The sequence below is a fragment of the Pan troglodytes genome, chromosome 16, assembly GCF_028858775.2.
Source record: "Pan troglodytes isolate AG18354 chromosome 16, NHGRI_mPanTro3-v2.0_pri, whole genome shotgun sequence".
Lineage (NCBI taxonomy): Eukaryota > Metazoa > Chordata > Mammalia > Primates > Hominidae > Pan > Pan troglodytes.
This window is the reverse complement of record NC_072414.2, coordinates 7,961,207-7,982,727: the sequence shown is the minus strand read 5'-3', so window position 1 is coordinate 7,982,727 and position 21,521 is coordinate 7,961,207. Positions and strand designations below refer to the sequence as shown.

The 21,521-nt window shown below is 40.1% G+C and overlaps 1 protein-coding gene across 5 annotated transcripts in view; it reads left to right on the top strand.

Moving 5' to 3' along the window:
* The window catches only part of GABRG3 (gamma-aminobutyric acid type A receptor subunit gamma3), a 566,182-nt gene extending 545,245 nt beyond the window's left edge, over positions 1 to 20,937 (top strand). For 4 of the 5 annotated variants that reach the window (XM_054666870.2, XM_063794054.1, XM_054666869.2 and 1 more), the window contains exons 7-9: positions 6,397 to 6,593; positions 6,897 to 6,956; positions 11,589 to 13,146. In XM_054666870.2, coding sequence (XP_054522845.1) covers positions 6,397 to 6,593; positions 6,897 to 6,956; positions 11,589 to 11,870 — 539 coding nt within the window. In that variant the 3' untranslated portion in view covers positions 11,871 to 13,146. Of the gene's footprint in view, positions 1 to 6,396; positions 6,594 to 6,896; positions 6,957 to 11,588 lie in introns of all 5 variants that reach the window. The other variant, XM_009428671.4, reaches the window with a different exon arrangement.
* Positions 20,938 to 21,521: the final 584 nt, after the last annotated feature.

Here is a 21,521-nt window from a genome sequence, read left to right as displayed (position 1 = left end):
AATACATGATAGAATTGTAGGCAAATCAACACAGATTTTGTGACTAACCCTTGGGGTTATGGCTTCATAGTTACATATATTAGATGTCACTGTACACAAGACATCTAAAGATAAGCTTCAAAGTGATATAATATATAACTATGTTTGTACAACTTGAGACTATGAAAATCCTACAGAGAATAGTTGTTCTGGGCTCAAGACACAGAAGCTAGAATTTCACGGTGCAGTCAGATAATAAATTTATAGCCAGAAGAATTGAGGAACTTTATTAACAATAAGATGTTTAGTTTAGACACCAAAAAGTCTGTGCCTAGAAATAAAGGGGGTACCCTAGATGTCCTTTAATGAAGCTTGAACCAAGCAATAACAAGATCAAGGAGAACCATCAGTAAATTAACTGTTTGTCAGAAGAATTCAAAGAGCTTCTTAAAAAGATAATATAGTGCAGACTCTTTACATTATAAGGAGTTACAATAAGAACTTATTAGACATTCTAAGATGTAGAAAAATGTTACCCATGATTACAAAGAAAGAAGGATTAATAAAAAAGCAAAGAGAAGTCTATTGCTGACTCAGTAGGCATGGACTTTAACAACCACTATTATAACAATGAAGACTTAAAGGACAATATGATTTTAATTAATGAATAGATGGGTTATCTCATCACAGAAAGTATATAAAAAGAAATTCTAAAATGAAATGTATAATATCTTGATTGAAAAATTCACTAACTAGACTTAAGAGCAGATTGAAGATGGCAGAAATAAAAGTTTATATAAAATTGAAGACCACCAGATGAAATTTATCTAATCTGAAGATCAAAGGAATAAAAGATTAAAAAGAAAGAAGTCCCAGTGATCTGTGATACAATATGCGTAACATATAGTTATGCATAACATAACTATAACTGACTATAACTGAGGTGATAGTTAAAATCAGAATAAGAAGAGAAAAAGAATGAGGACAAATATTTTTGAAAACATGTGGTTAAGAAATTCCAATGTTTGGTGAAAAACATCAGCCTACAAATTCAAATAGCTTAGTGAGATACAAGTAAGATAAATACAAAGAAAACCATCATAGTCCAAATGATGACAATCAAAAATAAAGAGAATACTTGAAAGTAGATAAATAAAAATGTCCTGTCATGTGGATGAGCAAAAATATGACTGACTGATTCTTCATGTGCAATAATGGAGACCAGAAGACAGTCAGTTGCCATCTTTAAAGTACTGAAATTCTATATCCAGAGAAAATATACTTCAAAAATTTCATCAGAATGAAGATTTTTTTAGATAAACAAAATCTGTGCTAATTTATCACAGAAAATCTAAAACCATAGTGAAAATTCTAAAGCAAGCTAATTAGGTTAATAGAAATAATCAATAGAAAAATGGATTTACAAGAAGTAATGAAAAACATCAGAAATGGTAAGTATACGGTGAAGTTTAAAAAAAACTAGTTTTCTATTTTTATTCTTTCAATTAAAGTGAAAATAATAATATTGCAAGATGGGACTTATGACATCAGAAAAAATAAAATGTAAGCCATAAATAGCAATGAGGTTGGGGGACACATGGAACTATGTTCCTATGTGGTATAAAAATGGGTGAAGTAATTCTAAAAAAATTCTAAGTAGATATATTAAGAAATCTTATTGGAATCTGTTAAAAAGGTATGAAAATATAATAAAAAGCATAGCTAAGAATTCAGTGTAGAAATAAATAGGAGCATATAATAATAATAAAATGGTAAATTCAACAGAAAGACAAAACGTTCATAAATGTGCCTGTGCCTAGTATTAGAGCTTCATATTAAGAGCAACAAAAACCGAGAAGAGGATAAATTTTTAAAATCAATCACAGTTTGATATTTAAATATACTTCTATCAGCAGTGTACACAAACAAGCGCATTTGTCCACTTATTTAAGTGATTAAACCAGTCAACAACCAAAAAGCCAGTAAAGGAATGGAGGATCTGAACACCAATATCAATGTCTTTGAGCTATTGGATATTACAGAACTCTGCACCTAATAACTACATCATGAAAGTGAATTTCAATATCCACCTCCTGCCATACACAAAAAATTACTTAAAATGGATTATACTCAAATGGTAAAACTAGAAATGTTAAATTTCTAGAAAAATGTTAGGATTATATTAGATTAGATAAAGATTTCTCAGACCAGAAAGTGAATCTTAGGTGAGGAAAACTTTAAAACATTTCTGACATGAAAACACACTTGAATAGATATTTCATGTTATTAGATAAAAAGAAACATCATGAAGATTTGTGGTTTTGTATTTATATAAAATCAATACATTTTTCCAATGAATAGCATCTTTCTCCTCTTTTTATGCATTTGATGTGCAGAAATTTTAGTTTAATTTGTTAGTCTTTATATTAATATTTTTGTTCTAAATATGTTGTAAGTATGACTACTTTAAAGATTTTCTATATAATATTTTAGTCTGATAAAATTATACCAGAAATGTCCAGGATACAATAAAATATCACTCATCATATCAAAAAGAAAATGCCAATATCAAGATGACACAGTAAATGTGCTTCAATGAGTGAATGCACACATGCTTCAACTAAATGAAAAAATAGAAAAGCTCCACAAAGAAATAGAGGATATAAAGAAGAACTCAATGAAATTTTTAGAACTGAAAAATACAACGCCAAAATGAAAAACTCACTGGATGTGCTTAACAAAAGAAGATAAGACAGAGGAAAGAATCAGTGAACCATGAGATAGAACAACAAGAATTTACCAATCTGAGCAACAGAGAGGAAATATATTGAAAAAAAATAATAATCAACTGAGTTTAGGGATATCTTCAAATGTTGACACAAATATTGGAGAGGGAAATGATCCAACATTTGTGTCATTGAAGTTCCAGAAAAAGAGAAATAGAATGGGGCTAAAAAAAATATTCAAAGAAACAATGGATAAAAAATACTCAAATTTGCCAAAAGGCATAAATCTAGAGATCCAAGAAGCTGAATTAATCCCAAATAGGTTAAATCCAAAGAATGTTAGGTAAAGACACATCATAATCAAACTCTTAAAAACTGAAGAAAAATTATTAAGAGTAGCAAAGAAACGTCGCCTTGCCTATATAGAAAAAACAAATTGAATGACAATGGATTTCTCATCCAAACCATGGAGGCAAGGAGGAAGTAGCACAGCATTTTTTAATGCTGAATGGAAATAATAGTCAACCCAGAATTCTATACCCAATGAGAGTATCATTTAAGAATAAAGGAGAAATCCATTCTCGGACAAAGAAGAACAAAGAGAATTTGTCACTAGCAGATGTCCCCTAAAATGATGGCTAATGGAATTTCTTGAAATAGAAAATGATAAGAGAAGAAATTTTTAACAAAAGAAATAAAGAAAAAATACAAAAAGTGAAAATATGGGCAAGTAAAATGGACTTTCCTTTGCCTTTTGAGTTTTCTAAATTACTTATAATGGTTGAAGCAAAAAATCATAATGCTACTTGATGTAATTACTAAACTAATTAAAGGAAATATTTAAGACAATTATATTAAAATCAAGGAGGAGTAAGGGGAAATAAAGTTTCTACATTTCAGTCACATTGGTAAAATGTTAAATATGATAAATTTTGTATTTATAATACTGGAGGAACCACTAAAAAGGCTACAAAGAGTGACATGCCTCAGAAACACTGTAGGTAAAGCAAAATCAAGTTCTAAAATATGTTGAGATAACCCATGGGAAGGCAGGAAAAAGAAAACAAGATATTTTAAAGGAACAAACAAACAGGAAACAATATAAAATGGGATAGTTACATCTTAAATATTAATAACTACATTCAAGGTAAATTGCTGGAACGTACCAGTAAAAAAGCAGAAATTAGCAGAGAGGATTAAAAAAATAAAGCATGATCCAACTACCATGTGTCTCCAAGAAAGTCACTTGAAATAGGATGATATTGTTACACTGACATGAATGTTCATGGAACTGGAAAGAACCAAAATATCCCGCAACAAGTGAAAGGCTAACGAAACTATGGAACACCCAAACCATGAAATACTACTGAGCAGTAGGAAAGAACAAACTATCGATGAAGCAGCAGTTTAAATGTGTCAAGGGCATTGTGCTGAATGAAAAAAAAAAAAAGCCAATATCAAAATGTGTTATTTTAGTTTGTGTTTAAATTAGGAGGTTTACTTCTGACTGCAGTAAGATGCCAGGATTTATATTCACTCATCCCTCCAAAGTCAAGAAGAAAGTTGTTCTAGGATTCTGTGAGACCAGAATCATCCCCAAAGCATCCTATATGTACTAGACTCAGCTGAGATAACCTTCCTAAACTCCTTTGTGCTTTCCCCAAAGAGGAAGTCACGCCAACAGGTGTTTTTGCAGAGCACTCTTCTTTACTAGGTAGCTTAGATCCCTGAACTAAATAGAAATGCCTAAGGTTTATTTTTCTTCAGCAGGGTGAAGTTTCAGGGTGGGGGTGGAAGTGGGGAGGATAAAGCACACGGCCATTGTCTACATCTGGAATACAGGCCACTCATGACAACTGATGGACAAGGTCTATGGAAATTACAGACACAAACAGTTTGTATTTCTATTGAAATAGAAACTAAGATTTTGAACTTCTTCTTAGACATGATATGGTCACATTTTTAAAAGCTGAATTGGATGTTTATTAAAAGAGGATAATGGCTTCCAGCTTCATCCATGTCCCTGCAAAGGACATGATCTCATTCTTTTTTATGGCTGCATAGTATTCCCTAGGGGAGAACATTAGGGAAAAGAGCTAATGCATGCTGGGCTTAATACCTAGGTGATGGGTTGATAGGTGCAGCAAACCACCATGGCACACGTTTATGTAATAAACATGCACATTCTGCACATGTTCCATAGAACTTAAAAAAGAAAATAAAATAATTTTTTTCTAAAGAGCTTTTTCCATAAAACTACATCTGACATAAGTATGGACTTTTCCAGTTTACATAGCGTTTTTACATGAAATCTTACCACCTATATTAAAGAGTGCCTGGCATTCTATTTTCACTGCACAAGTTAAGGAAACTGATTCAAAGATGGTAAGTGACTCCTCATGGCCAAATGCTGAGAAGGCCTAGAGCAAGGTGGAGGGCTTGGATTTTCAGGTAGTACTCTTTACGCCTCTACAAGCTGTCCACCCCATGCTTTGAGACCCATTCTCCACCTGGCCCTGGCAGAACTGCCTTGAGCAGATGCAGGGAGGAACTAAACAGAGGCCGTGATGCTGCAGCAAAGGTGGAAAGTAATGTGTCCTCATCTGTCCTGTGTACCTACTCTCTGACTAGTACTGCGATGCAGATATTTTACTGTAGTCCCATTGAGCTACAGAGGTGGTGACTGTTAAAATTCAGATTCCTGTGATTCTGGGGCCCATGAATCTGGGGTCACTAACCTTCCCTGTCTAGTAGTCCTGACAGGTCCTGATTTCTTGGGAAGACTCGGGAGAGTCAGTCTTAGCCTGTTTCACATGATAATCGCTCTTCTTCATTTTATTCTTATGTTCAATAGTCTCCATGTCTTTTTTCATGTTTTCCCTTCTAAGCTATCCATCTCGTGTGTGTCTGTGTCTCCTTTCTGAATGTTTTCCACAATATTTGCTTAAACATCCAGTGTTGACCCATGCATATAAAATAGTCGAAGTCAAACCAACATTGAGTATTACCAATTAATTGATTCATTCGATGCAAAGCATTCATTTAAATGCCTCAAATGTGCTAGCATCTGTGCTGGGGGACAGGCAGACAAAGACAAGTAAGGGGCTGTTTTTGTCTTGAAGACCACACAATCTATCTAGGAGACAGGTATGTAAAGACATATGCGATTCCCTGTGATAATGAAAACAAAAAAAGCTGAGATAGTAGAAGGTACAGGGATACTGCAGATGTGCATGTTGTCAGCTCTGCGTGGAAGGCAAGAGTGGTGCTGGAGCCGGGTCTTCAAGAATAGTGAGGGTTTTCAAACTGGGGAGGTGAGGAGAAGTCAGAAATAAAAGGATTTAGCTGGGCAGAAATGTGAGGTGTGGAACAGCAGGGAACATATAGGACTGCCAAAAAGAGCGTCTACGTTAAAAATTACCAACAATGAGAGAATTACTGAATGAATTGAAAGGTGTTGATTTGATTCAGGCACTTTAATGTTATTGTGAAGACTATAATAAGAAATTTCATTGAAACATTGCTTATAAAATTGTATGGACATTAAAATTCAAAGTAACATTACATGAGGTATGCAGCATCAGGGATTCCTGTAAGGCAGCCGTGCTGGGGTGGAGGGATGTGGGTGACCGTCTGGGATTCCTGTTGCGTGTTGCACCCTTTTACAACATGCTACCCGTCCCCTGTTCAGGCATCACCACGGTGCTGACCATGACCACCCTGAGCACCATCGCCAGGAAGTCCTTGCCACGCGTGTCCTACGTGACCGCCATGGACCTTTTTGTGACCGTGTGCTTCCTGTTTGTCTTCGCCGCGCTGATGGAGTATGCCACCCTCAACTACTATTCCAGCTGTAGAAAACCAACCACCACGAAGAAGACAACATCGGTGAGCTGCAGTAGCAAAGGTTCTCCGGGAGGTAATGGGGGCGCTGTTTGAGATGAGTGTGTACTTAAATGCAGTTGTATTCCTAAGGATCGTATAAAGCATGATATAAATACCCAATTCAACAAGACTTTTCAAAACCAGACAGGGATTCTGAAGATGTGAATGTGACTCTAAGACATCTCTGGTGTCACCTACCGGTGACGTGGTTTGGTTTAGTCATACCCTAAAGATTGCTCTTAAGAGTGATCTTGGATGCAAATGTTCATGACAGTTTCCTAGTTATTTTTTCTTCTTTTCTTGTAGTTACTACATCCAGATTCCTCAAGATGGATTCCTGAGCGAATAAGCCTACAAGCCCCTTCCGTACGTATAGCATTGCAGGTGCCAATATTTCTGAGAACTTTCACTAAACTAAGATTGCATTTGAAAGATAGATTGCTGTTGATGCATGCATGTATTGAAGACCAATGAGTGATGCACATGCTGACTTCAAAAATGTGTTTAGTATTAGGTTAAAAATCCAACTTTGACAATTTGGAAATTAGAGGAGAAAAGTAATCATAATCCTTCTACATGGGGATTAGTGTATGGCATATATAGTTCTGACTCTTTTAGCCACTCAAATAATATAGGTTCATGCATTTTAGCAAAACTGAATTATTATCTTTATATTGTTTTATAGCCTCTTTTATAACTCAAAAATATCTACTTATATGTACTTAAGTTTTGTGCCACAAATATTATTTTATAGGATCATTTTAATGATCATATCATATGCTCATGATTGATGCACAAGCAATCTCGGCAGGACACTGACTGGGCTTATCCACATTTTTCACTTGCATTTACATTCTTTTCACTACCAATTTGTATATACCTGTGACTACGTATTTGGTTATAAATTCCTAGGAGCAGAATGTTTGGGCAGAGGCGTTGCATGGTCTTTGCCAAATAGCACTCCACCAGCTCCATCAGCAATGCCAGACACCTCATCCCGAACTTTCCCTGCATTCAGTTTGATAGTCACGCAGGAAAATGAGCTCTGCAAACTTTTCCCATTGGCATTTCTTTGACTATTGACAATATTGTCACTCGTTTATTTTTGATTTGCATTTCCATTTTTGGGAATTGCTTTTAAATATTTTTTAACTTTCATTAGTATTTTAAGGTAGCAATCTGACAGTGGTGTATATGTTACATATTATATAAATCGTATTTTATAAAATATATAATTTATATAGTCACATATAGGATATATTCATGATATTAATGTTTGTCATGTGGTTTTTATTCCAACTTGAATTGGCAACATTGCCACTATCCTATTTTGTGCCTTTCTCTACGTGTATTATTTTGTTTCATGTGGTCAAATCTGTTAGTGTTTTCTTTTGTGGTTTCTGCTTCTTGTGTTCTGCTTTGGAAGGTCCTTCCTACCCTCAAAATGACATGACCCCCCTCACTTTCTTTTGAGCACTATGCTTGACATTATGTTCTCTGTGTTTTCATGTATCAACTCACTTTATTCTCACAACAAACCTTTCTACAAATAAGGAAATTAAAGTGTGGATAAATTAAGCCCTATAAATATTGACCAAGGTTTGACAATTTAAAAACAAATTTGTTACATTTAACTATTAACAAGTCTGAATTTCTTTTGGCTAGAGGGTAGAGTGTAGCTTTACTGAAAAATCGAGAAACATATTTTTAAATTAATGATGTGAACAACTTTTATCATATAACAACTTTTATTTACAATAATGACTTTTATTCCTTTATACATATGTATACTAATTACAATTTACTAATTAAATCGAATGTTTCAAGCCCACCCATAAGCCGCAGGTGGTTTTTCCTACTTGCTAATCAGGACCTCATATGCAGTGCCAGGTGGTTTGCTACTTGTTAATCGGGACCTCATATGCAGCGCACTTCCAGCCCATTGTCAGGAGACTACATAGTTATCTGCACTCTGCAAGTGTGGATCGTGATAGTTCTTCCAGAACGTTAGTGGGCAAATCACTGTTACAGCTGCGGGGAGCTACAGAGAACATACAGATTTTGCCAACAAATGCTTCCAAGTGGCGTGGGACCAAAACAGAGGGGAGAGGGGAAGGGTGCACATCATCACACATAGCCAGCACCTGGGTGTTGAAAGAAGGAGAGAAACATTGACCTCTTTAGTACAGAAATGATGCTGCCAAAAGAAGAAAAAAATCCTTTAACGCAGACAGAAAAAGATATTATCACAAAATGAGCAGAAAATTTAAAAAAAAAAAAAAAGAGAGAAAGTGGGAAAGTTTAATGACCTTAAAGGAAGTACAAAGAAAAATAATTCACAGACAGAAAGGGTGCCAGGCCTGGTGAGAAGACACAACCAGAGAGACCTGTAGCAAGAATAATGCTAAGCCAAAGAAAAAGGAAGTCTGTCCTCCGGTCTGCAGCCTTATGCTAGTGAAGGAGCCACCGTTACCAATAGAAAGCAGCAGAAATTGGCAGCCTCTGAGTAATGAGGGACAGGGGCCAGACTCCGTGAACTGTCACATGTGTGGCCTGGGGCGAGCTGTTCCAATTGCTCTGTGCCCCTTTCCTAACGTGTCAAATGCAAGGCTGAGGAACTTCACATGTGCCCAGGAAGCACGGTGCTCTGGGACACTCACGGGGCTGCGCTATACACACACACAAAAGAGGAGGGAGTCAGGGACCCAGCTGGGCCAAAGAGGACTTTGGGAATCGTTAATTAAAATCTCTATCTTGGGCACAGTTTGAAATTTTCATGACAAATGAAAAGGAGGCAAGTAAAGAAGTTCTTAAGCTGTTTAGGGCTCTTAACATCTTACGTTTTGCTTCAGTCTTACAAAATGGAATTTGTTTCATTTCGAAGCAGTGAACTATGAAGACATAATAAGAGCTATTTTCAATATTGTAAATACGATCTCCAGGTGTTTTTTGGCTCCCTAAATGAAGTGAAATGGAGGTTTCTCTTGCTCCAGAGGCCATCCTGCTGCCCTGCCTGTGGCCTCCAAGGGTTGCCCTTTAGATCTCTGGTGAGCCATCCCCACATCAGCAGAGCCTTCTGCCTCCCCGTCTAAGTCAGAATCTTCCTGTGTGGCTGCCTTACCTTGCAAATGGCCAGACTTCTCCTCTGTGTCTCCGGTAGCTCCCAGTTCCATCCACATAGCAAGGGACTACACAGAGGCATGAAGCAACGAGTGGATGAATGTCTGGCTGATCACTGTCAAAGCACACGTGTAGGAAACCTTTATTGCAATTGTTTGTTAATAAAGGCAGATCTTTCAACCGGAGGTTGTCAAAAGGAGGCAGATCCCTTCAATGCAGTGGGGTAGAGGAAGGGAACTGCTATGTTTTAGCAAACGCTTGGTGATGTTTACACCCACTCGGGACAAAGAACATTAACCTAGAAGAGACGTGTCCACATTAGGCCCATAGAGACAGCGGGACTTTTATTTCTGCCTACTCATCAGGATTGTGGAGGAGGAGGAGGGTGGGCAGCCGCACCGTGAGGCCCCAATGGTAGCAGAGGGAGATGGCCACACGTGTGAGGAGCAAGCAACACCATGTGAACATGTGGTCCAGGCCGTCCTGCTAATTTAGGTCTGTCCTCACACACAGATGCTTCGCATTTACAAGAACGCACCAAAGGCTGCAAGTCCTGAATCTGAGTGCCTGATCGACACTTCCACCCCTCCCCGATTTATGACCCCATGACTATGAGCATGTCCAATCAAATTGAGGCCCAAAATTAGGAGGGAAAGCAGTGCCATGTCTTCTTGGAATCGTATTTTTGGATGAAAGTATAAGAGGTTGTGACGATGCTTTCTAATGAATTCTGAATGGCCTCTGTCCCAGCAGTGTGCCATACCCAGGCAGAGGCCCTCGCCAGGAAGCCCACTGAGAAGGGTTCCCTCTCCACCTCCTCCTTGGTGTCACCCTCCATGGCTGCCATTGGCATCCCATCTCAGATCAACCAGCACAGATGAAACCAAAGCAGACAGGCAAACATGCTTTTTAGTTCCCTTCCATTATTCAGTCCAATTTAGAAATGTATCCCCTTAACAGAATTCAATGTAGTGCACACTTCATAGTTTTTTAGAAGAGCTCAGCCTCTGTCTGAAGAATTGACAAGTCTATTTGCAGCCATGTCTCAGGGTTAGGAATGATTCTTCTCATTTAGGAGTGAATAGTATGTTGTTCTCTCTCCTTTATCTGCCCCACTTGGACTTTTCCACTGCAGGAGGAGGGCTTGGGAGGTAGAAAAGCAAGCATTGTAGGTGGGCACATTTTTGGTTATGCTTCTTGAGATGGTAAGCGGTGTCCAGCCACCTCACACTGAAAGCTCACTGTCACCAGAATCACATGGGACATGAAGATCCTCTCATCATTCCTGCAAGTCATACGTTTTACTCTTCACTAATTAGAAAAAAGTAACATATTTGTCTCTCCCCACTTCAATATACATACTGCTTCACACTTAAGGGATAAATATATGTCCATACTTACTACAAAACCACAGAAAAGTAGGCAGAATAGGGACTTCAAATGACTAATACACATTTGAAAATATGCTTAACCTTCTTCATTAATAATCTGGGAAATACAAGATTTGAAACTGCAATGCAATTTTCCTTGCATTAGAATTGCAAGGATTGAAAAGACCAGGGGTTTCCTCTCTCAGCTTTGGAGCCCCCCTCCCTCTGCCTCTGTTCAGGGAAGCTTCTTCCTTTCTTCCTTCTTTCTTTTCTTCTTCCTTCCTTCTTGCCTATTAAACTCTCTGCTCCTTAAAACCAAAAAAAGAAAAAAAAAAAGACCAACTCTCTCAACTCTCTCCAGCATGGGGGGAAGAGTGGGGGATGGGCACGCCCACGCATCCTCTTTATCTATAGGAGACAGATGTAATATGGACCTACTGCTTCATACACCTCAGGGTGTTTTTATTGCATTTTATGATGGTTGTTGTGTCATTCTTGTTGCTTGCAGAACTATTCCCTCCTGGACATGAGGCCACCACCACCTGCGATGATCACTTTAAACAATTCCGTTTACTGGCAGGAATTTGAAGATACCTGTGTCTATGAGTGTCTGGATGGCAAAGACTGTCAGAGCTTCTTCTGCTGCTATGAAGAATGTAAATCAGGATCCTGGAGAAAAGGGCGTATTCACATAGACATCTTGGAGCTGGACTCGTACTCCCGGGTCTTTTTCCCCACGTCCTTCCTGCTCTTTAACCTGGTCTACTGGGTTGGATACCTGTATCTCTAAGTGTTGCTCAGAGTGAAGAGTGAAGAGCATTTGGTACACACTTGACCTTCTGTCGTCCCCAGACCAGTAGTGACCAATCGGGAGTAGCAAGGAAGGACACTGCTCAGTGTATCTTGTTATAAATGACCTTTCAGCAACACAGGAAGTACCCAGCAAAGGTTTCTATTATGTATTTTACACACACACATACATACACACACACAGCTAATTGAGTTTTAAAGTAATATTCTTGCTAATCCCTACTGAATTGTAGCTTGGTGTTGTTTCTGAATGGTTTTTGGATATTGGAAGCAGCTGCTGATTACCCTTGCAAAGAAATCTGTAAAATGTGCAAGTGAATGTCTGAGATGCTCTCTCAGGCCTCTAGTCCTTCTGTATCTTTCCTTTGCAGCCCTGGGTGTAGTAGCACTCAGTAGTGTTGAATCACCCCTGGCCGAGACCCACTCCTGCTGGCTCAGCCTGGGCACGTGTGTGCTCCAGTGTGAACAGCAGTGGGTTCCAACCCCAGTCTCCTTTCTCTGTGGCCTCTCTGGCTCCAGCACCATCATCGTTAGCTGGCACCCCTTTACCTAATAACCTCATTCTAGGCCTGGGGAGAGTATACTCGCATTGTCTACGGTTTCCATTGGAGGAGAAAATAAGATTTTCAAAATGCTCATGTTGTTGGGGTCAAAGATGATTATCTCTGAACATCAGAAGGTTATTACTTTATTCCAACTTACTGAGAGTCAACAATATTTGAACTTTGGGTTCTTGGACTAGTTCAACAACATTTCACCTTAAGAGCTGTTTTTTACTAGACCAAGGCTCAACCCTCGAGTATGTGTCCAGCTTATGTTATATTATTATGGGTTCGGTAATTGTCATTTTGCAAAGAAAGGTATACAGTGAACACAACCTGTTATCTTGAAGACATACACCAGAATGTGAAAGACATGTAGATAAAATTTTATTTTTATTTTTTTGAGACAGAGTCATGCTCTTGTCACCTGGCCAGGCTGGAGTGCAGTGGCACAATCTTAGCTCACTGCAACCTCTGCCTCCCATGTTCAAGCGATTTTCCTGCCTCAGTTTCCCAAGTGGCTGGGACTACAGGTGTGCGCTACCACACCCGGCTAATTTTTGTATTTTTGTTTTTTGGGTTTTTTTAGTAGAGACGGGTTTTCACCATGTTGGCCTGGCTGGTCTCGAACTCCTGACCTCAGGTGATCTGCCCACCTCAGCCTCCCAAAGTGCTAGGATTACAGGCATGAGCCACCATGCCTGGCCAAAATTTAAAAAAAAAAAAAATTTAGCGAATATTAATTTTCAACTCAAACCAACTTTAGATGCAAAAAAATGGGCAATGGTGATCATCAAGTACATATTTTGATGAACAAGATTATTTTATACTTTGAAATATGGATACATAGCAAAATCCCAAAGAAAAAATATCCCCCCAAATCAATACTCTTTTGATATTTTTATAATACAAAACCAACTTGCTGCTTGCTGTTAGTTCTTTGTTATAACTGGATGCCAATGTGAACTGCAGAAGACTGTTTTGAAACTTCTCCTCACCAATAGTCAAAACACAAGTCCTTACCAGTTAATAATGCTTTGGCATTGTTAAAATTTGAAACCAGAATCTCTGTGCTTCTCATCTTTCTCACATAGAAAACTGAATTAATTTCACCTAGAAACCATAATTTTTAAAATTATCTATTGTGCATACCATAATTACCCAGAAAAGTAAAATATTTTGCAGAGAAAGTATAGAAAAGTATCAATTTCACACAATGTCCTGGATGTATACCAGACACAGAAGAGGATGGGAGCAGAAGAGGCCAGAAAAAGTGAAATTAGATTCATCTGCTTATTCCTATTAAGATTGTTGCATATTAAATGGATGCAAAGATATAGATATATGATGTCTGAATTTCCAAAGATGGAGTCTATACAGCGTGAGACATTCAAACCCATTGTTTCTCTCCCTGTCAACTCTCTGTCTTTTGGTTTGGTAGTTGCTACATAATCCACAAGCCAATTGGCTTCAGTTTAGCAAATTCAGTTTTAAAAATAAAAGAGTATTTGTGGAGAAACAGGTTGAAAATATTGTCTTAGATGCAATGTCTCCTCTATTGGAGAATTTCACACTCTGGTACTCTAGTTCTGTCTCTCATGCATAAGCAACCCCCAGCCTTGGCAGAAGTATTCTGCAAGGACCCTGACCAAAGGAATCCAAGTCACACCACAGCACTGAGCGCCAAGGGAAGGTGGCCCAAGGGCAGTCTTAAGACACAATGTCAAACCTTATGAATGGGTAATTTCTAACAAGCTGAAGAACTGCAACCTGCTACATTGTAAATGAAGTTCTGGAGAGAACTGAATTTTCTAGAAAAATTCTTATTGGGAGGAAAATAACCTAAAACAACTTTTTATAACATGGATTTGTTTGATTTTACCGTAAAAGAATTTTACTGATGCCTTGTGTTTCAAAACCACTCAACATTTGGATATTGTTAGCAACCCTCCTGAAATTTTACATGTAGGATAAATACACCAATAACCTCAGTTTTCTGAATCCAGCCGTTCTCTTCTTCCCAACCTCAGCAGCCCTCCTGCTCAAAACAGATGAGTTCAGTGCTCCTTTTCTAGGAAGGAGAACCTTCATCTCAAGAAAGTCCAATGGATTTCACTAACTGAGCATCATAGTGTGGATTCCTGCATATACAGCAGGCTACCCACTAGGGGGTCTGAATAAAAAGAGCTAAAGCACCCCCTGAGGGCATGTCCATGCCGGGTTCTCCACAGGCTTGCATAATTCAAGTTCTCCGTATCAGTCTCAACTCTGAGATGAGCCTTTTCAGTCCACAATGAGGAAGAGATGGGTGTGCCTTGGTGAGGTGCAGAGCTCAGGGGATTTTTAATCATGTACGTGTTTACTGTCTAGAGGAAGGAGAGGAGCAGTGTGGGGAGAGTGGGAAGGAAGTACACTTTCTTTCACTAAAGACTCTCTTTGCCAGGATGCCTGATCAGGAGGGACGTGTGTGGGCACGAGGTGCAAGGCTGTTCCACACAGCTAAGCCCCAGCTTGCTTTGCATGCAGAATTGGGAAATATTTGGGATGGAAGTTGTCTGAGTGATCTGCATTCCAAAGGTGCTACTGTGTTCCTCACTTTCAGAAATACTCTAAGTTGAGGAGATGACAGTTCTGTATTTTGACATGGAATCCAAATTTCTGACCACTGTGGATCACACTTAAAACTGTGACTGTCTGTCTTTTAAGCTGCATACTGGGTGGGGGGAAAGCAAAGAAAAGGCATTTCACATTAATGGAATTGGAGAAAAATGTCTCTTCAGAGCCTAGAAAGCTTCAGCTTCTGCAAAGTCCCAACACCACCTACCAGAACAGAGACTCCCTACATACCAGACAGAGAAGGACAAAGTTAGTATAATTTACTCTGGACCCAGCCAATACTGCCCCCAATTTACCCAAAATATGCCTTAAAATGAAACAGAAAGCTCAAATAATACACGTCTTTTAAGATTTTCCATTTCCTGCAGTTAGCTATATTTCATGCCAAGTTTTATTTATCTTTTATGAATGGATGGAAATAGGATTTCATTTCTTTATATGCCAAACAGTCTTACCCTTAATTTTACATCAAACCAATTAAGTACAAAGATTTTGCAGGCTCTTTGACTGAGAAAATGTGTGTTCTCAAGAGCAAAGCATTTTCACGCTACATAAGGGAAATTGGGGCCAATCTAAAACGTCAGCAACACAGTCCTTCTGATGGGGATGAGTGTCTCTATAGAAACTGCACACCAAATCATTTTACCTGGTGATAGCTTGCTGCAGTAAGTTTGCAGGCATGTTGCTTCGTTGTTCTGCAATATAACCACACTCTGGAAGCAACAGGAGAGGGGCCGGTAACCCATTCCGCATTGACTCCAGCTCCCCATGACTAGGAAGCAATGAGCCACTCTATCTAAAGGGCTAGAACACAAAACAGACAAAACCTCTTCTTCCTTGATCATTTTTATCTCAGCTGCCAAAATGGAAATTTTCTGTGATTTCCTTTGAGACTTGAAGAATTACACCTGGTCTCCAACCATTATTCTTATCACCTTATCGGTTCAGTGCTCTCAAGGCACAAAGCACTTGGAATTCACTCCATGATCTTGCAACTCTTTCTGAGTGCTTTTCCTGAGCGATTTTAAACTCTACCCGTAAGAAATTTCATCTGCAATTTCTGTAAAAAAAAAAAAAAAAAAAAAAAGGCTTAAGGTCCACATAATCTGATGTAAATATACTTTGAAACATTAAGTTCTATTTGTACTGAAACACTGTCCACCTTTGACTTTAGAACACTATCATTTAACAGATATTCAGAAAGGTTTCGGAAATAAGGGGGAAAGAACCAGACTACGAATACATTGGAAAGGTTAAATTTACAATATTCTGCTGAGCCCCCTTCAAATTTCCCAAAATTGAGAAAGTGTGTAATCTGTACCTATTTTTTTTCTCAAATTGGCCTGGAGGAAACATTCAGGTTCGGAGAGTTCAGCAGTGCCTCTATGTTTGTGTTCTCTGTGTAATCACATGAAAGAACCAACAAATAACTCTTCAGGATAAATGACACCTGCATCGCTGATCCCTTGTTGACTTATGTTTTATTATAAAAATAGATCTCTATCATTATAGGGATAAAACGTGTATGTTTTGAGATGATTTGGTAAGAACTCAGCCATTCAGTATTTCTGGAAGAATAAAAACTTGGCTTTCTTTTTCTTAATGTCTAATAGTTTTGAAGACTAGATATTAGGGCATTTCCATTCCTCCTTTTAAAATTTCTACTGATTACAAGCTAGCAATTTCAGGATATCAGCTTGATCTAGTTGTATTAAGGCCAAAAGGCAGACTTTCTTTATATTTATTTTTATTTATTTATTTATTTATTTATTTATTTATTTTGAGATGAAGTTTTACTCTTGTTGCCCAGGCTGGAGTGCAGTGGCGCCATCTCGGCTCACTGCAACCTCCACCTCCCGGGTTCAAGCAATTCTCTTGCCTCAGTTTCCCGAGTAGCTGGGATTACAGGCACCCGCCACCATGTCTGGCTAATTTTTTATATTTTTAGTAGAGATGGGCTTTCGCCATGTTGGCCAGGCTGGTCTCGAACTCCTGACCTTCAGGTGATCCACCCGCCTTGGCCTCCCAAAGTACTGGGATTACAGGCGTGAGCCACCGCGCCCAGCCTATATTTACTTTTTTAATGCCACGTAGCTGAATAATGCTTTGGGTTTTACTGTTGTCAATAAAACCCCTTATACCTTTTATTGCCCTGCTTACTTATAAAGGCCAAATTTTAGACGAACGTAAATAAATCAGTGCTGAAAAACTAGTTGAACAATCAGTCACTGACAAGTTTTCAATGTTTTGAGTTAACCAAGTGGGCTTTTTAGATTAGGTTATACAAGAGCATGAGCTAGAAAATAATTAGGCAGACAAAACATATGTTCTCACACACACACCACTTCCAAAACGGACATGATTTGAATGTAGCATTCAGGTTATTGAGGTGAACGTAAATTGCTTTGCTTGAACAATTGAGATAATCACCTACTTTCGCCACTTCACTTTTCACATTTGTAAACACACACAGGGTTTTTCCAGCCCAGTGAGCAGGCTACACAATGTGAGGATGATAATGGTTCCTGCAGGGAAGCCAGAGCCTCTATGTCTGCCGAACAGTTTAAATTGAACAGGTTGGAAAGAACATTGATTGCCAATAATTAAATCCCCCAGACTGAGCAGGTAGCTGCTACATTTTCTCTTCTCTTTTCTAGTTATTCAGGGTTCCTTCTTTGATTTTCATGAGAAAGGAACATTTACACTTCCTGTGAGGGGCTTAGACTCCGATTTCTCCCAGTTGCCTCACTTACTGAAGTTCGATCCCGGTGAATGATGTGTATGTACCCAACACATCCAATTTGTATTTTCTTAAATATGTGTTTCTTAGCGAGCCCACAGCACAATTATTGCAGTCCCCAAGATGTCAGTCTTCTCAAAATGACAACATTGTCACTAACCACTTTTTAAAAAAGAATTGAAATTCCCATTTTTTGTTAAACGTTTTTCCAATACATAGCAATGTGTAAAATAGACTCCCAAATCTCCTTTGGGAAAGGCACCTGTGGACCCTGGAGCTAAGTTGTCATTTTAGGGACATGGTGATAATCAGGACTGATGCCAGTAAGTGGGAAGTTCACTACGGCAAGGCAGTGGGAAGGTGCCAGCATCCCCTTTCCACCTGAGATGGGCTGAATTTTCACCCGGAAGTCTGAAGCCTCTGGAAGGGCAGGTGGAATCGCTCCTGGCAAGGGCATGACCGTGCACAGGCTGACATGATTTTCCTTTTGGGTGGACTGGAGTTTTACAACTGGATTCATTAGCACACGTGTGGGAACATGTGCCTGTGCCCACCCACAGCACTTCCTTGGAACTCTAAGCTGCTTCTCTAATCTAAGGAGGTCTATTCGAAAGGATAGTGCTTGACTTTCAATTTATAAAAGATTATTGGAAACACCTTAAGTAGTCCTAACCCACTGTCAGCTTCCAATTTTCAGGAGCAAATGATGACTGCTTTGATTTGGTTAGGCTTTCTTACAACAGGTTTTTATAAAATATTGTTTATATTTGTAACAGGAAGGATTTTCAATGTCAATTTCGTCAATGAGTGAAAACCTCCCACTGCACAGAGCAGCACTTCTGTCACTCTCATGGGGAGATCAGGGTACCCACTCCTCTATGTAGCTTGGCAGACCCAGTCCACCCTGAGCCAGCCTGCCACATCCGCTAGTCCATGCACCTCCAGGGTGGCCTTGGGAGCTACAGAGAGGAAAAAAAGAAAAAATGTTGCATTCTTAAGCAATTAAAGACTCCTTCCAATGTAATTAAAAAATAAGTAATGTGGCAAAAGATGCACATAACTTGCTCCCTCAAGTTCTAAATTGTCACCAAATATGAAAGGTTTTAGGATGAAGTACATCTACATCATAACCATCATCACCCTCATTGTCCTCTTCCATGTTTCTACTAGTACTCAGCTACTGATTCAACACAAAGGCTTAGAGCCTTTTCTGAACTATAACGAAATCAGAACTTACATCGTGGAAAAAGCGAAAAAGTTTCATTAGAGTTTAAACGTTAAGTATACAGATCCTACTCCAAAATTTTGCTCGCCTAAAACATTTCCAGAACTGCTGTGTTCCCCAGCAGTCCTGCCTGCCCTGCCTCAATCAGAATTTCAAATTACTATTTAGAAGAACATTCCATTCAATTGTTGTTTGTTGATTGCTTTCTCTCTTTTTTTTTTCCGTTTTTACCTTGGTTGGCTATTTTATTCCTTTTCGTAAAGACAACGTTTGAATTGTCTAACAACTATCTTTTTTCACTAAAATACATGCATCTTTGGAAACTGCAAATTTTGTGAGCTCAAAAAGACAATCACTGTGCTTCTTATCATCTAATTTGAGTCTAGGCTTTGTTTCCCCCTAACTTATCCTGGCATTTTTACTTTGAATAGAAATAGTCACAGGCAAAATATATTCATGAAATGTACAGTGCTTACTATTATATGATCTCTGTTTAGAATAACTATTTTATTAAAACAGTCTAAAAGACACTGTCCATCATTCTTGACATTTGATATGTCTAATTTTGTGCTAGTGAACCAAGTTTACCTGCTCACACGTTTGTACAACTACACAATGTGATTTCCTTTACGTGCAGCTCCTGTACTGAGCAAAAGGTTCGTTGTTTAGGAGTGAAATTTTCTGTGAAAGTTTTGGGAGAGTAATTATTTTCAGGGATCAGACCTATGTGTTGTTAGGAGCAAGAGGCCATCTTGTGTTTACATGCAGTGGTCTGTGTATTTGTGTCTGTACGTACAGTGGTAAAACTGAAACAACTTATTAATAATGTGTGTCACTCTACCCATCACCCCAAATTTAGCTGAAACAAGTAGAAAGGAGCGCAGTTTTCTAGCGATAGCGTATTAGCACTAAGCCTCTGGTTAGGATAAAAAGGAGCAAGGGAGAGGGAGAAAGAGAGGACAGAGGGAGAGAGAGAAAGTGGCAATCTGTACATTTCCTGACAAAGTGGGATCATGTTCTTTCCAAGAAAAGAAAAATCCAGCTTCACTACCTGATCAGGAGTCCCTCTGGGGTCCACACAAGCCTGCCTCCTTTGGAGAGTCCTTGAGCATCACTCTTGTGACCGGGGTGCACACCTGGGCGACTCCTTGATCATTCGTGCATTCTGGTCAAGTTGACCCGATAAGCCAAAAGTACTTTTCAAGATTTAGATGGCAAACAGCCATCCCCACCCTTGTCTAGGAAGTCGTATTCGCAGGTCACAGGAAGGCGTCAGGTCGGGCTTGAAGCAGCCGGGGTGTGGGCAGGGTCCTCTCTCTGTGAAGCCTGTGTGGGAGGTGAAACTGTCAGGGGTCCTGGGAGATGGCCCAGGCAGGAAGGGAAGGAGAGAGGCGCGGACTGCTCTCTGTTCCCATGGAATCCTTCCTGCCTGTGAAGCCATTGTCCTCCAGATGGGAGGTAGGCCGGGAGATTCCAGAATCCGAAAACATTTTGGAATCATCTTAGAGCACCGGTGTGGATGCGCTTGGCCCCGAGAGGGCCGCGCCCTGCCCCAGTGCGTGCGCCTCCTGCCCCAGCAGGGTCCCCGCCCTCACCAAGTGGCCTCCAGTAGCCCCTGTGTCCCTGTCGTCCCACGAGGGATTGGAGGCCCTGGCTCCGGGCGGTCCCGAGGTCCCGCCGCCCTCCTCCCCTCCGCAGAGGACGTGGCTCCCCGCTATCCGTGCGACTCGTGGTGTCCTAGTGAAATGAGGGCGCACCGGCGCCCGACGTGCCTTGGCGACACGGGCGGCGCCGCGCCCCGCTTCGTGCGTCCCGTCCCCGCCGCGCCCTCAGCTGGGCCTCGTGGCTGGGCCGCCCTCTGTATTTGTATTTGGATTCCTACGTTTGTACTTCTAATACAAATAAATGCACATGTTGTCAGAAATACCTGAGCTGGAAGTGGACGTCTTTCTGGTTTGGGTGGCCGACTGGGAGCGTGCGGGATGGGGTCAAGGGCACTGTGTTGCACGGAGCCCTGATGCCCGCAGGGGTGTGACCCAACTGCCCCTCTCAGATGCTTACTTCTGGGGAGCCCAGCCCAGGGGCAGACTCTGCAAATGGGGTTCGGGGAGTGACTTTTCTCTGGCAGGAAGGGTACAAGTGGCTTTTCTAAGGGAAACGTCCTCCTCCACTCTTGCAAAACTCCATGAACAGAGACCCCCAAGCCACCCTTGGAGAGCCGGACACTCTGCTCCAGCCAAGCCAGGTGGCAGGTGCCAGCCTCCAGGCCACACCTGCAGCTGGGGAGTGGATTAAATCGTGGGGGGAAGGGTTCTGGGACCCGCCATCAACACATCTGGAAGCCAGGCTGGACACCCTAAAGTCCTAACAGTGGCTCCTGGAGAAGATGCCGCAGGCTCATGTTAAAGTAAGGGCACACCATCACAGACAAACGGAAAACCGACGGTGACCGCGACCACCGCAGACAACACACATTAGAGGATTTTAGGTACTGTTCTTTGGTCTATT